This window comes from Bufo gargarizans, chromosome 6 (genome assembly GCF_014858855.1).
Source record: "Bufo gargarizans isolate SCDJY-AF-19 chromosome 6, ASM1485885v1, whole genome shotgun sequence".
NCBI lineage: Eukaryota > Metazoa > Chordata > Amphibia > Anura > Bufonidae > Bufo > Bufo gargarizans.
In genome coordinates, this window is record NC_058085.1 from 239,498,947 (window position 1) to 239,514,795 (window position 15,849).

Sequence of the window (15,849 nt, forward strand, 5' to 3'; positions counted from 1 at the left end):
TAGTCTTCAGCACAAATCTTGGCACTCCAGTTTACCTCCAAGAGGTAATTTAACTTCCTATGAAAATGACCCTACTGTGTGTTGGGGATGAGCATCCACATGTCAGCCACCAACTACCCTGCTCCACATCTATGATGTGCCTCGAGTCCCTTGTTTGGGAATAGCGTATTACAAATGTTTATCATCAGTGGTCTTAAAGGGGTTTTGCCATCACAGACAACGGAGGCATATCGCGAGGTTATGCCCCCATTATCTAATAGGATAAAGGAGCAGGGAAAGTAGTGGAGGGTGCACTGCACATGCGCAGCCTCCCTCCATTCATTTCTATGGGGCCACCAAAAATAGCCTAGCGAAATGGCCCCATTGTCTGTGATGGGAATACCTCTTTAAGGCTGTATTAGACACCCCAATCAGGTAGACGATTGCCAGGAGGGAAGTGTTCCTTCTTGGAAATCACCTGATCACTAGTGGCGGCAGTATTACACTGCAAGATGATCGCTAAGGTTAAGGTCACACTTCAGTTATTTGGTCAGTTATTGTGAGCCAAAACTAGGTGCAGGTCAAAAACACAGAACAAGTGCAGATCTTTCCATTTCCACCTGGTCTTTGAGTAGGCTTCACTACTGGTTTTGGCCTTATGCAAACGGCCATTCTGTGCATTGGGGACCGCAATTTGCCTGTGCGGCGGCCGTGACGGATCGAGACCCATTCAACTTGAATGGGTCCGTGATCTGTCTGCACTGCAAAAAAAATAGAACACTTTTTTTGCAGTGCGTAGGCGTGGACAGAAACACCACAAAAGCACTCTGTAGTGAATAGGTCTGGATCCATGATGGGGGGAGCAAACAGCCGGTGCACGCATATTGCAAACCTGCTGTTTGCGGGCCGCAATACGGCCACGGCCGGGTGCATGAGGCCTTTGGCTCACAATAACTGATGGAAATAACTGAAGTGTGAACTCAGCTTAATCAGCATTGATACGAAGGCTCGTTAGCAATGTGCCAAAAAATCTGCAGATGCAAGGCTCCATTCACACGTCAGCAAATGGGTCCGCATCCGTTCCAGAATTTTGATTGGGAAAAAAAACTGACAAATTTACTTTCTCCATGGCTTTATTAAAACCAGCGCCCATTAAAGTTTGTAATTCTTGAGCAAAATCTTTTCCAATGCAAACTTTCTCAGTTTGGTATTCCACAAACCACATTGTAGTAGCAATCATAAGTATCTGAAACACAATACTGGAGTAATATTTACAGAGCTTGACGGTTCCTTCACACAAGGCGTAAAAATCAGACAGAAAATATGCAGTTGTGATTTTTACAATACTGTGGATTGTGAATCTTGATGTTATCTGGATTACATTCCCCATTGAAATATATGGAGACATTCTGCTTTAGAAAAGCTGCAACACATCATTATTTATGCAGAAGAATTTGCAGAGATGACCCTTCAAACCCATAGGATAACAAAAGGCAAATATGGGGCAGATTTTCCTAACATGTGAAGTCTCTTGAGACCAGCAGATAGAAACTGTCTGCTGTAAGTTCTGGTAGAAAGGAGTATAAATGGACACAGAAAAAGAAAACATAACATGCTTTATTAGATCAGATCCAATGCAAAAACAAAGGATTGCAGTCTGTCATTTTTTAAAGGGTAAGTAACACTGTGGTCCGGATTACCATCTATAATTGTTATTCTTTTTTTTCCAAATCGAGACTAAATTCTAATACAGGGAAAAATGAGAGGATTTTTTTCCCCCCATTTCTGGGTTATACTAGGACCATAACTACTCAATTACTGAAATGATACCTCTGTTTACCTTAGCTATAGTTCTGCGCACATTCAAGCATTCCTTTGTTTCTAGATCAGCTGCTCACAGCAACAGTTAGGGCTCATGCACACGACCGTATATATATATTGCGATCCGCAAAAAACACGGATGAGGTCCGTGCAACATCCATATTGCATCTGTTTTTTGGCGGATCCGTTGTAGCAATGCCTATCCTTGTCCACAATATGGACAATAGTAGAACATGCTCTATTGTTTTTACGGAACGGACATAAGGAATGCACACAGAGTCATTTCTGTTTTTTTGCAGACCTGTTGAAGTGAATGGTTTCGCCGCAAAAAAAACCCCAAAAAACAGAATGGATAAGAAAAAAAAAACCACTCGTGTGCATAAGACCTTAACCTAATGTAGGCAGATATGCTCTCCCACAACAGAATGGCCAATATATATACAAGATCATGAGATGAAATTAGAAATCTGAATAATGGGGAATTATGTGGCTTCCATATAAACGTATTGGTTCCAAATGGAAGTCTGAAAAGTCGTTCAGTAGTTTTACAGAATTTTTATTTTTCCATTCACTCAAAATAAATCTTGACTGTTCCTCATAACAGATATATTTAGTTTATGATTATATTATTCTGTACTATGCTCATCATCAGAAAGGGAACTGGAACCAGCCTTCAGGGGAGCTGCTGAATGACAAAGACCTCTGCAAAGGACAAAATAGTTGTGCTGAACAGTGGCACAACTTTTTCTTAATCCGTCCGAAAACCAAGGTTGCCATGCCTAACCACCACCCATGGGGCTGCCCTAGCCTATGTTGGTTCTCACAGCCACTACCTTTGATGATAACCTGGCTACTGTAGGCTGCAAGTGTACGCCTTGCACCTTGCATCGACATTTACAGACACTGGAGTATGGCCCTAAGGAGGGTGGCAAACACATCTCTAGTTCAGTTCTAGTTCTTATGAAAACGAGTACCATCTCTTTAAGGAACCTCTCAATGGAATTTGCAACAACAGAACAACAATAGCCCAATACAGAGTGCTAGAATACTTTGTCCCACTATTTCTTCCACTCTGTTAACTTGGAGGATCTTCAGTAGCCTTCAGGTAAACCAGTTTCTCACAGCCCACACTGTAAAGGCAATGGCTCTCAATTTTGTACAGTCACTGCCACCACTACACTTGTCTTACAACTGTGTAGCTTGACTGACCTAGCTGGAAAAGAGACAAGTGCAGACAGCACTTTACTAACCTAGACTCAAGGAGAAAAGTCACAACCTTCTCAGCACACGTCAACTTCTCAGGCTGGTGCGAGAAAGGCTTACTTTCTGTGTTTCATCCACTCTGCGGCAATCTGCCCCACTGTTTGTACTCCGCTCGGCCTTGTGCAAAGACCTCTCACTACACCTAAGACATTCTGCAGGAATAAGAGTTGCCGCAGGTACACTGACACGCTACTGCCTGCCACCAGTGTTTTAGTAATACAGCCAGCCCCTTCAAGCCCTACCATGGTCCCTCGCTACACCGTAATAATACAGTACAATGCTCTGCACCATCTCTCTGCCTCCACTGTCAGCATGGATCCACTTTCTGCAAGCTGGCCATTAGGATGCAATTCCTCCTGGTAGCCATCATTCAAAGGGGCAGAGACTGTAATACAGGCATGCAGGACATATAAGGGCACAGAAACAGGGCAAAAACAAATACAAGGGGAAAACACAGGACTGTAAAGGGGAATGAGGGTTACCTATTTTACAGGTTCATAGAAGGTGCTGTTAAAAAAATAAATGAAATCAGACCCCTCTAATTTGACCACCTCTTGGTGCTCCAGAAGACTGAAGTGCCAGAGAGATGATTAAGACTGTCCAGTCTTTACAATACCTGCAGCAAGGACTACATGTCTAGGAATGCCTGTACAAAATGGATTTTCTGTCTATACACAACTGGTTTACTAGCACAACGTCACTGGTGGTCATGGATCATGCTTGACCTCAGCAACAGCGATCACATTCCTACTAACAAGACTATAATCCTCTTCTATCTGCATCCAGACAGCAAACTGTATTTGAGAAAGTTGCAGTGTAAGTGGATGAAATGTCACATATTTGAGTGGACTGTTTGAATGGATAATAAATTAGCATTTATACCTGTTTGAATGCGGAGTTCATCTCTAACCACATTTACATCTGCAACAGACTATCTACATACACATGGTGTAAAGTTTCAGGGTGACTGATGCTCCAGAGACATTTCTAAGCCTACATTTTCAGGTATCAGATCCTAAAGCAGCTGTCACATTGGGGCCCCACACATGGGGCAAAACATTGCCAACAGTCTGAGCATCGAATGGGTTCTGCACTTTGTGACGTTTCTGATGATCAACAAGATTTGATTTCTTGGTATAACTTTTCCCACATTCTGAACATGAATATGGTTTCTCCCCTGTGTGAATTCTCAAATGTTTTACAAGATTAGATTTGCTTGTAAAATATTTCCCACATTCTGAACATAGAAATGGTTTCTCCTTTGTATGAACACTCTGATGTTTAACAAGATTTGATTTCTGGATAAAACATTTCCCACATTGAAGACAAGAAAATGGCTTCTCCCCTGTGTGTATTTTGTGATGCTGAAGTAGATGGGATTTCTGGGTAAAACTTTTATTGCACTCTAAACATGAAAATGGCCTCTCCCCTGTGTGAATTCGCAGATGTTTTACAAGATCTAACTTCCTGGTGACGCATTTCCCACATTCAGAACATGAAAACGGTCTCACATCTTTTTTCTGCAGATTAGAATTAGATCTATTTTTGAAGTTTCCCCCATATCGTTCAAATGCTTGATCCCCTCTGTGGCCTGGAATTTGCTTTACAGTCTGTAAATAAGCAACAGGAGGGACTGAGGGAAATATAATGGAGCGTTCTCCAAAATTATCTCGAATAGTATCATTAGGCATTGCTTCAGAATCCTGGTATGTAAGAAGATGTCCATCTGAGACTTGCAGACTGTTGTAATTATCTGCTGAAAAAGAAAAACAATGTAATGTTATTTCTTTTCCAAACCCCAACAGAAGCTACATTTTCTGAGGCCATTACACACATTTCTGTAAAAAGAAGGAACATTTCTTTATTATTATAGCATGTATGGCATACCCACAGAATGTACCATACATGACTGATAACTGCCATCAGAACAGGGGTCTAGTCACCTCAGTTTGCCAAGGATTCATAGATTTAATGAAGGGGTGGCTAGGGTGGCACACAGCCCTCTAGATAAAAAATAGGAGAAATCCTTGAACAGGGCACAGGGCTGTATTTACGAAAGGGTTTCTACACTTGGCTCCCTGGCGGCAGCTCCACTTTCAAATGCTTCAGGATGTACATACTCAAAGGTTATGGAGCAGTTAGCCACTTTGTATAACACAAGCACGCAATGCATCATGCCCCATTCACATGACCGTATGTTTGGTCTGCATTTTTTGCAGATTGGATGTGGACCCATTCATTTCAATGGGGCCACAAAAAGTGTGGACAGAACACTGTGTGTTGGTCATGAATAAGACAGTTTGTCAAAACGCGTAGACCGTAAAGCGCTCTGATCAGCTCATGGAATTTTAAAAAAAATCACAATAAACAGGCTGGATTTTATCCGTAGTACATGTGCAGGATTTTTTTGCTCCTGAAGAAATTGTTTCCCTGATCCGGGGTTCCTTGCATGCCTATGGAGTGGAGCAGGCGAGCTGGAAATATTTTGCTGTTAGAATACTGTGTGTCCTATACTAGTCCGTCTTGTGGACATGAATAGGTATTGTTACAATGGATCTGCAAAAATAATGGATGCAACAGGGATGTCCCAAGAACATCATCTGCATTTTTTGAGGATCCATGTTTTGCTGACCTCAAAATACATATGCTTGTGTGAATGCACCATTTGCTTGTTTTACGGTCCGCAAATTGTGGATCCGCAAAACACAGATACCGTCCGTCTGCGTTCCGCAATGTCTGGGCCATAATAGTACCATCCTCTCCTTGTCAGTAATGAGCTGTCCACATCTTTTGCAGCCCCATTGAAGTGACTATGCACACAATGCATTACTCTGACAGACTAGCGCAACATTTGGTTGATGAAAAAGCTACCATCTCTCTTCGGCTACATTCACAGGGCTGTCACATGGCCGTTTTTTAAAAGCAATTAAAGTCAATGGGGTTATTCATGTGAACTTTTTTTTTACCAGTCGGTCAATGGCGGCTGTCAAAAAATAGGACGTGTTACTTTTGGACATTTTCATGACTAGACGGACCCCAATGAAATTAATGGGACTGTTTTTAATGGTAGTTCGACACGAGTGCACCCATCTAATGGCCATTAAAAGAGGTACACTCGTGGAAAATAGCCATTTACGAGTTCACAATAAATAAATTACTCATCTCATCCACTTGAACGCACAGTGGCACTCGCTCCTCTTAATGGCGAAGGGCCTGTGTTCCCAGCATCATGACGTCACCACTCTCTCCCAGCATGATCACATGGGAGAGCGTGGTGACATAATCACTCTGGGAGCACAGGTTCTTCAGCATCAAGACAGGAGCGACTGCCACGGCGTGTGCTAGTGGATGAGGTAATGGGGACATTATTACTGCTGGTGGGCCAGTATGGGGGACATTATTACTGCTTTGGGCCACCACTATGGGGGACATTATTAATGCAGGGTACTACTATGGGGGACATTATTACTGCTAGGGGACAGTATGGGGGATATTATTACTGCTGGGGGCCATTATAGGGGACACTATTAATGCTGGGGGCCACTATAGGGGGAGTTTATTACTGCTGGGGTCCAGTATGGGGGACATTATTACTGCTGGGGGCCATTATAGGGGACACTATTACTGCTGGAGGCCTCTATGGGGGACTTTATTACTGCTGGGGTCCAGTATGGGGGACATTATTACTGCTGGGGGGCTCTATGGGGGACATTATTACTGCTGGGGGGCTCTATGGGGGACATTATGTGTACTGCAGGGGTTCGGCATTTAAATTAAAAAAATAAAGATCATCCATTTGTAATGTCCATTTTTAACGGCCGTTAAAACCAGATGCAAAATAGCAATTTAAAAACGTCCAGACTGCCAGAAAATGGATGAAAAAATGGTTGAAAAATGGTCATGAAAAACAGACTGTGTGTCTGTTTTTTTATGGCTATTTTTCACATGTAAATGTAGCCTTAAAGAAAACCTGTCATCAAGATCAACCATATTGGACCAGGCTTGCTGCCTGCTTATTAAGGCTGCGTTCACACGGGCGAGATTTCCGCGCGGGTCCAATGCGGTAGGTGAACGTATTGCACCCGCACTGAATCCTGACCCATTCATTTCAATGGGTCTGTGTACATGAGCGGTGATTTTCACGCATCAGTTCTGCAATGCTTTAAAATCGCAGCATGTTCTATATTCTGCGTTTGTAACGCAGGACAGGCCCCATAGAAGTGAATGGGGCTGCGTGAATAACGCATTGCATCTGCAAGCAAGTGCGGGTGCGATGCGTTTTTCACTGATGGTTGCTAGGAGATGTTGTTTGTAAACCTTCACTTTTTTATCACTCGCGTGAAAAATGCATCAAAACGCATTGCACCCGCGCGGAAAAAACTGAACAACTAAACGCAGTCGCAGACAAAACTGACTGAACTTGCTTGCAAAATGGTGCGAGTTTAACTGAATGCACCCTGAACGCATCCGGACCTAATCTGTCACGCTCGTGTGAACTCAGCCTAAAATGAGACGTATTGTGAAAATCAGTTGTTGCATTCCAAAGAAAAAAGATGTTTATTCTTTATGCAAGTGAGAGCTTCACTGCACCAAGGGGTGTGGCCAGCACTGGAAAACTCAGGTGCTAAGCCCCACCTCTCGGTGCACTGAAGCCTTATTTTCCTGGAAACATTGCAACAGATTGTCACAAGACAGGTGTCATTTTATTCAGAACGATCAACCATACCAGGTAATATCTACAAGTATTATGAGCCACAACATGCCAAAAATATGAAAGTCTTTATTGACTCAATACCGTAGTAAACATTACAGTACATAAAATAAGTATAAGAGGCAGAAAAAGGCATCATCACTGGTGACCATACACCATATGGGAGTATTTAAGTAATGACCATAAATTTTAATATTGCGGCAAAATGGTAGCGGCACTTACAGAATATAATAATCACCAAGCAGGTGGAACATAAACCACCAGACATAAAGCTATCATGGGCAAGAAGTGTGAACAAGCCCAGATAATGACACAGTAACAACATGCCCTGCAAAACCATACATTGACCAGGATGGAGCACATTTCGGCATATTTGGTACACTGTGGCGCATAATTCTTGTAGGTTTTTTGCAATAACTTTGGAGCCTCACCAGTGACTATATTGGTGTATTTAGGTACCTGACTATGCACACTGAGTGGATTTACCAAATTCTGATAATATGCCTGGTTTAATATGGTTTATCCTGCTTACAAACTCCTTAAGGATGAGCACTGTATAGGCACAGCGGGAAGCAAGTTCCTGACATGTACTATATATGTATACACACAGCGCTCTGATCCAGTGGCGCTATCACTCAATCAAGACAGGGTTCTGGCTGCTACTAACAGCTAGGCCTCCGCTGTAACTACCGGCAGCAGAGATCACTCTACTGCCAGCTGTTTGACCCCCTACATGCAGTGGTCAATGCTGACCGCGACATCTGAAGGGTTTTCCAGAGGGAGGGGGCTCCTTCTCTCAACCCATCGACTCCCCAAGATGTAATTGAGTTGCTATGGCAGCCAGAGGCCTTACAAAGGCTTCTCGGCCTGCAAGCGATGGAAGTCTATGAGACCCCAGGCTGGGTCTAATAGGCAACGGTCAGTCTGAAATCAACAGTTACAATGCAGTAATATGTAGTGTACTGCATTGTATCAATGATCAAACACTGAAGTCCTCTATTGGGATAAAAAAAAAAAAAAATGTGTGTTATAAAAATAATAAAAGTTTCAAGCTATCAAGAACTATTTAAAAAAAATAGACATATTTGGTATCACCATGTCCATAACGACCGCCTCTACAAAAATTTCCATGATCTACCCTGTCAGGTAAATGCTGTAAAAAAATAAAAATAAAAACAATGCCAGAACAGCCTTTTTTGTCACCTAGTCTCAGAAAAAGCATAATATCGGGCGATCAAAGAGTCGGATGTACCATAAAATGAAAATGTTATCAGCCCACAAAACAAACCCTCACACAACCCTGACAACCATTGCCAGAAAAATATAAATAAAAATATGGCTCTCAAAATATTGGTGATACAAAAACATGATTTCATTTTTTTCAAAAATGCTTTTATTGAATAAAAGTAGTAAAACAAACAAATACATTATAAAATTGGTATTTGTGTAATACAGTTAACATGTCATGCTTCCTGCATAGTACACGTCATATAAACAAAATCCAAAAAGCAATGAAAGTATTGCTGCCTTTTCTTTATCCTTCTTCCCAAAAAGCAAAATAAAATAAGATTCAAAAAGTTGCATGCAACCCAAAATAGAACCAATGAAAATGGAAATTTGTCCTGCAAAAAATAAGCCCTCACACAGATTATGCTTATTAGAAAATGGCTGTCATGGTACCCCAGATGCTGTTCAAAAGCAACATGGCGGCTGCAAAAGCCAAAAGGTGGTTGTTCCCTTCTGAACCCTGCGGTGTACCCAAACAGAGGTTTATGTCCATAGTTAAAGAGGACCTTTCATGGGTCCGAACATTGTAAGATGCCCAGGGATCTCACTGCACTTACTATTATCCCTGGGCGCCGGTTCACCAGGGAGGATTCTGCCCTGTTTCTCTCTGGGCGTTCCTTCTCCCTGGCTGTAGCGCTGTCTAATCGCAGCGCAGAGCTCACAACATGGGAGTTTCTTTTCTCCCAGGCTGTGAATTCTGTGCTGCGATTGGACAGCGCTACAGCCAGGGAGAAGGAACGCCCAGAGAGAAACAGGGCAGAATCCATACAACGCGGCAGAAGGTAACGGGGTCACAGCGGGCGCCCAGGGATAATACTAAATGCAGTGAGATCCCTGGGAGCCGCTCTACATGTCCAGATAGTTATCTTACAATGTTCAGACCCATGAAAGGTCCTCTTTAAGGCATTTCAGTACCCAGTCTAACAATTTAAGGGGCGTTATGTGTCTCAGATGGCACTGAAATGCCATATCTATGGAAAACTTTACAGAGTTCACTGCACATTAATTGATGCAGAATACCTGTGTCATCAAAATGTTCTCTCCTTAAAGGGGTTGTCTCATCATAGACAATGGGGGCATATCGCTAGGATATGCCCCCATTGTCTTATAGGTGCTGGTCCCATCACTGGGACCCGTAGCTATTTCGAGAACGGAGCCCTGCAAGTGAAGGAGGGCGCACTGTGCATGCGCAGCCGCCCTCCATTCATTTTTGTCAGCCCAACAGAAATGAATGGGATCGGGGGCCGGTATGCTCCTCCTATTCACTTCTATGGGGATCCGGCTTGGGGGTGGCCGGACCAAAGTCACCTTGCGGGGCTCCGTTCTCGATATAGGTGCGGGTCCCGCACATATAAGACAATGGGGGACATATCCTAGCGATATGCCCCCAGTGTCCATGATGAGACAGTTAATGCCTTGATGGGCAGAGTTTTCAAAGGGGGAGGGGGGGGGGGGTCACTTGTCAAGGGTTTCATTTATTATTTCACCCCAGATTAACAAATTATACCTTTGCTGCAATGAGGGAGTCATCCTTGCGCTTTATGCACCCAAGCTCCACTCCTTTCTGTGGCCAAGCCCCTCCCTCGTTGCTTTGATTGATAGGGTCAAGCAGTGGCAAAGCAGCGAGGGACAGGCTGGACACAGAATGGAGTGAAGCTTGGATGCAGAAAGCGCAAGGATGACTCCCTCATTGCAGCTAAGGTATAATTTGCTTATTAGGTTAAAGTATCATAACTAAGTAACTGAGCCCCGGTTCATCAAAAGAAAAACGACAATAATGTTGATAGCACACATTTAATCCCTCAGATGCCATGGTCAAACAGCCATGGCATCTGGGAGCTCAAAAAACCCGGGAGCACAGGCTCGCAACAGCTCCCCCTAGTCGGGATTGGTGGAGACGGATAATGTGTACGGCAGCCTCAGTCCTCCTGAATGTTCCAAGGCTGCCGTAGATAGGTTGCTATAAAGACCCCTGCCTGTGGCAGGGCTCCACAAAAACACAGTGTAATTCTCATAGACAACAATGGTTATGCACTGATGTCTACGAGAGAATCTATCTGATGGTTGCTTGTTCAAGTTGAAGAGTAACTAAACCTTTATAAAAACTTTTAATACGATGTCCCTAATGCCCTAATAAAACTATCTCTAACATACTTGATTAATCAATTTAGGATTTTTACTACACTTTTCCCTGCCTAAAGCGCACCATTCAGTGTGCGCTTAAAACTCTGTACGCCGCTGACAGCTCAGCGGTGTACGGATTACAGGTTGTAGACATTTTATGAATAGGGCCGCAGCAACGCTGTGAGTACAGGCAGGAGCGCATATTGCTGCTCATGCCTGTGCTCCCTGGACGATTACTAACTCTTGTCATGGCACATGGCTACCCTGTACCGATGTACTATGCTAGGATTAGCTGAGTGGGCTCCTGCTTCTGCCTGCTCCACTAAGATAAGAGAGCTGCATGTCAGCTTTTAGCTTCAAGGAGCAGGCAGAAGCAGCAGCCCGCTCAGCTCAGCTAATCCTGGCACAGTACATGGGTCTAGGGTACCCATGTGCTATGCCATAAATTAGTAATCCTCCGGGAGGATAGGCAGGAGCAGCATTATGCGCTGCCTGTTCCCCATTTTTTTTTTTTTTTTTTAAAACAATTTTTATTTCGGAGAAGCAGGCAGCATACAAGAGTACAGGTGTACAATCAATAGGCATGCACGCAGGCATGAATATACATGCTGTTCAGCCGAACAGTACATACAATAAAAATCTGTCTGTTATTCAAACATTGCCTGCTACCACCGAATTTTTCAAATTTTCTCCCCCCCTTTAATAATTATCCCCTCCCCGTTCCCCCCAACTGTTTCCAAACTCATAATGCCATGCCAACACTTCAGATTGAGATTGCCTGGTAAAGTATCCCACCTCCCTGTGTAAAAAGAAAAGAAAAGGGTGACATCCAGAAATACTACCTCTCTCTAGACTATCTCTAAGCCTCCTAGCGTTCCCTTCAGTTTCCCGTCTAGGTACCATTTAGTATGTACAAAAGGCCTAACCACCTCTGAGACTTCTGTCGGTGTCAAAGAATATTCAATGAATCTTTTCCAGGTATGAAAAAACTGCCTTGCGGATTTCTCCTTACTACTCTCTACTTCCAACCTGTCCAGATACATAATATACTTCACTGCTCCCAGTGCTTCTTGGAAAGTAGGAACCGTGGGGTATATCCAGTGTCTGAGTATGGTCTTCACTACCGCCAGTAGAAACAAATGTACCCCCCTCACATTAGTAGAGTGGGATATTTCTCCCTTCTCATCCAGTGGGATATAATGGAAAATGCAGTGTAATGGAGTCATTTGCGGCTTAAAACCCCATACCTGCTGGATGTACTCTACAGAGTCCTCCCACAAGGTCTGCAAGCAAGGACAATGCCAAAGTCCATGCAGCAAGTTGGCTTTTTGCAGTGAACATTTCGGGCACCACCTCAGATAATGTGCGGGCGCGTCTCTATAAGATAAATCAAAGGCATACGTAGCTTTATGGAGGATCCTAAAATGCATCTCCCTCCACATCTCACTCGCGATCGCCTGTCTCACTCTCTCCATCCCTTCCCTCAATTTAGGGGTGACTGCGACCTCTCCTAATTCTTCCTCCCACCTCTTATACACTTTATCTCCTAAAGGAGTCGAAAGGATGTTCTGCATACGCCCATATAGGTCCGATAGCGAGTATTCTTGGGATCCCACCAGAGCCCCGAACCAAGTTAATCTCTCAGGATCTCCCAGACTCCCTGACTGGGCAAGACAGAATGAGTGAATCTGCTTATATGACAGAAAATGGGACGCAGGAATTTGGTATTTGGATTGAATCTCAGGCCAGGTTAAAAGCTCAGTACCTCCCTCGTTCAATAGATGCTGCAATACATGAATCTCCTTACCTCTCCACAATCTAAAAAGACCTGATTGCCTGCCTTCCGGAAATGCTGGGAGACTCCATAACGGCATATAAGGAGTAATATACATGGGTAATTGATATAATTTCCGAATGCTCCGCCATGCAGCCAGCGTGTCTCTCAGAACTACATAATCCTTTAACGGTTTAGGAAGATCTCTTATTCTAGTATGTAACAAGGCTACTAAATTCCAAGGTGCTACCAATTCACTCTCCAGGGGGGTGTTTGAAAAATGCGAGGTGTTCTTCAGCCAGTCTCTAGCATGTCTAAACAATGAGGCCAAGTTATATCTCCTAATTGACGGCATCTGGAGTCCTCCCTCCCATTTAGTGAGACAAAGTTTATCGTAGGCTACTCTAGGACGTTTCCCCTGCCACAGGAACCGTACAAACGCTCTCTGGATCCTTGTGACATCAACGTGCGTTATCAGAAGGGGAATTGTTTGAATCGGATAGAGCAGTCTCGCAAAACTCACCATTTTTAAAAGGTGAGCTCTCCCAAAAAGTGAAAGCGGTAATTTAGTCCACCTTTCTAACTCCAACTCTATCTTCCTAATTAGGGGATCATAGTTCAACTTATACAACGAGGACGGGTGCCGTCCTATTTTGATACCCAAATAGGTCAGATATTGCGGTACTACGTCAACATTACATAGATCTCGTTCGAACTGAACTGGAAAACCTCCTTTATTCAGGAATAACAATTGGCTCTTAGTGACATTTATTTTATACCCAGTGGTCCCCCCAAAATATTCAAAAGTGTGTAGTACTTTTCGAAGGTGGAGGCGAGGGGAATCTATGAACAACAAAATATCATCTGCAAAGCAGACTAATTTAATTTCTTTCCTCCCTACCCGAATCCCTTGAAAAACATCTGATTGGACCAGATGCTGCACAAGTGGTTCTAGAGCCAAATTGAATAGGAGGGGAGACAAAGGACAGCCCTGCCTTGTGCCTCTGCCGAGCCGGAAAGGAGCCGACAAAAAACCGGGCACGCTCACCTGAGCTTGCGGGCTTTGATAGATGTTTTCAACCAGTGATCTGAAAGCCCCGTCTACTCCAAAGGCAGTCATGGATCTCCACAACCAGTTCCAATTAACAGTGTCGAATGCCTTCTCCGCGTCGACAGACAGCAAGGCAGGGTTCCCTCCCACACACCCATTCTTATGATGAATAAAATCTTGCGCCACCAACACAGATCTAATGTTAGCTACCGCAGCTCTATTTTTTATGAACCCAACCTGGTGTGGTCCTATAAGGTGTGGCATATACTGTGCCAGTCTATTAGTTAGCAGTTTGGTCAGTATTTTAAGGTCTTGGTTAATTAAAGAGATTGGTCGATACGAGGCGGGCTGTGTCATGTCTTTGCCTGGCTTGGGGATAAGCTTGATATGCGCCATATTTCCGGATTGCATAATGCTTCGACCCTCCAGGCAACTATTAAACAGTAATGTTAAAAAAGGGGTGACCTCCTCCTTAAGTCCTTTATAAAAATCTGCTCCAAATCCATCAGGGCCCGGAGCTTTCCCGTCTGCAAGGGATTTAATGGTACTTTTTACCTCATTCTCTGTAATCTGAGCATTAAGTTGGGTACACATTTCCACTGTAAGTCGTGGTAGCGATACAGTAGAAATAAGTTCCTCTGCTACCTCAGCGTCATAGTCTGCTCGACCATATAGCGTAGCATAATATTGCCCGAAGCAATCTACTATTCCTTTTGGGTCAGTAACTCTGTGCCCCGATGCATTTATGACGCACTTAATGCTTGTGTTAGGTACATAAGGTTTGGCTAAATTAGACAGCATCCTCCCTGCCTTGTTCCCATATTTGAATAATTGTGCTTTTTTTATAGTCCCCAGACAGTTTGGCATTTTGTTCGGCATAGAAATCGTAACTGTGCTTAGCCGTAACCCAACGGATCTTATTCGCATCTGTTTGGTCATTTAGGAAGGACGTATAAGCACATCTCACCTCATCTGTCGCCTCATTCAATTTTTGGGCCAGTTTCCTCTTTTTAGCTGCAGCATACGACATTATGCGTCCCCTAATGACCGCTTTCGCCGTGTCCCAAAATAAAGTATAGTTATCTCGGTGTTCTCTATTAGTATCCGAAAATTCCCACCACCATCCCTTCAATTGTAGTAAAAACTCTTCATCAGTAGCCAGATGGCTGGGCATGCGCCATATATAATCCGTGCCTCTGGGTACATTTTCTAAAAGAGACAGGGACACCGGGGCATGGTCCGATATTAGAATATCCAGTATCTCCGCTCCTTTCACCTTCCCCATCAGTCCCGGTGAGACAAGAGCATAGTCTATCCTAGACCAAGACTGATGAGCAGGCGAGAAATGAGTGAATTCACGTTCTGCCGGGTTTAGATGTCTCCATATATCCGTCAGGGCGGTAGATTGTAAAAAGGGGCCAAGCGATACTCTCTGAGCAGATGTCCCTAGCCTTCTTATGTCCGCTGTCCTCCCGCTCCTGCAATCCTCCTGGGTATTATGGACCACATTAAGATCGCCCATCACTATCATATTACCCCTATTCTCTTGCACAATCCTCAACTCTAACTCTGAAAGAAAAGTAGCCTGCATAATATTTGGCCCGTAGACATTAAACAGTGTTAGCCTGCCTGCGTCCGTATCCAGATCAAGCTTCAATAGCCTACCTTTATCATCAACCTCCGTCGACAATACTTCACATCTAAGCCCCTTGTGGATTAATACCATGACACCTGCCCGTCTCCCATCTGAGGGAGAGCCATATATTTGACCCACCCACATGCGCCTCATCCGCCAAAAATCAGCCTCCCCAAGATGCGTCTCCTGAATCAAGGCTATAT

General features: G+C 43.8%; 1 protein-coding gene across 3 annotated transcripts in view; it reads right to left on the bottom strand.

The window, feature by feature from the left end:
• Positions 1-1,142: 1,142 nt before the first annotated feature.
• The window catches only part of LOC122941365 (oocyte zinc finger protein XlCOF7.1-like), a 36,113-nt gene continuing 21,406 nt past the window's right edge, over positions 1,143-15,849 (bottom strand). For 2 of the 3 annotated variants that reach the window (XM_044298566.1, XM_044298564.1), the window contains exon 7: positions 1,143-4,819. In XM_044298566.1, the coding sequence (XP_044154501.1) occupies positions 4,065-4,819 (755 nt within the window). In that variant the 3' untranslated portion in view covers positions 1,143-4,064. The remainder of the gene's footprint in view (positions 4,820-15,849) is intronic. The other variant, XM_044298565.1, reaches the window with a different exon arrangement.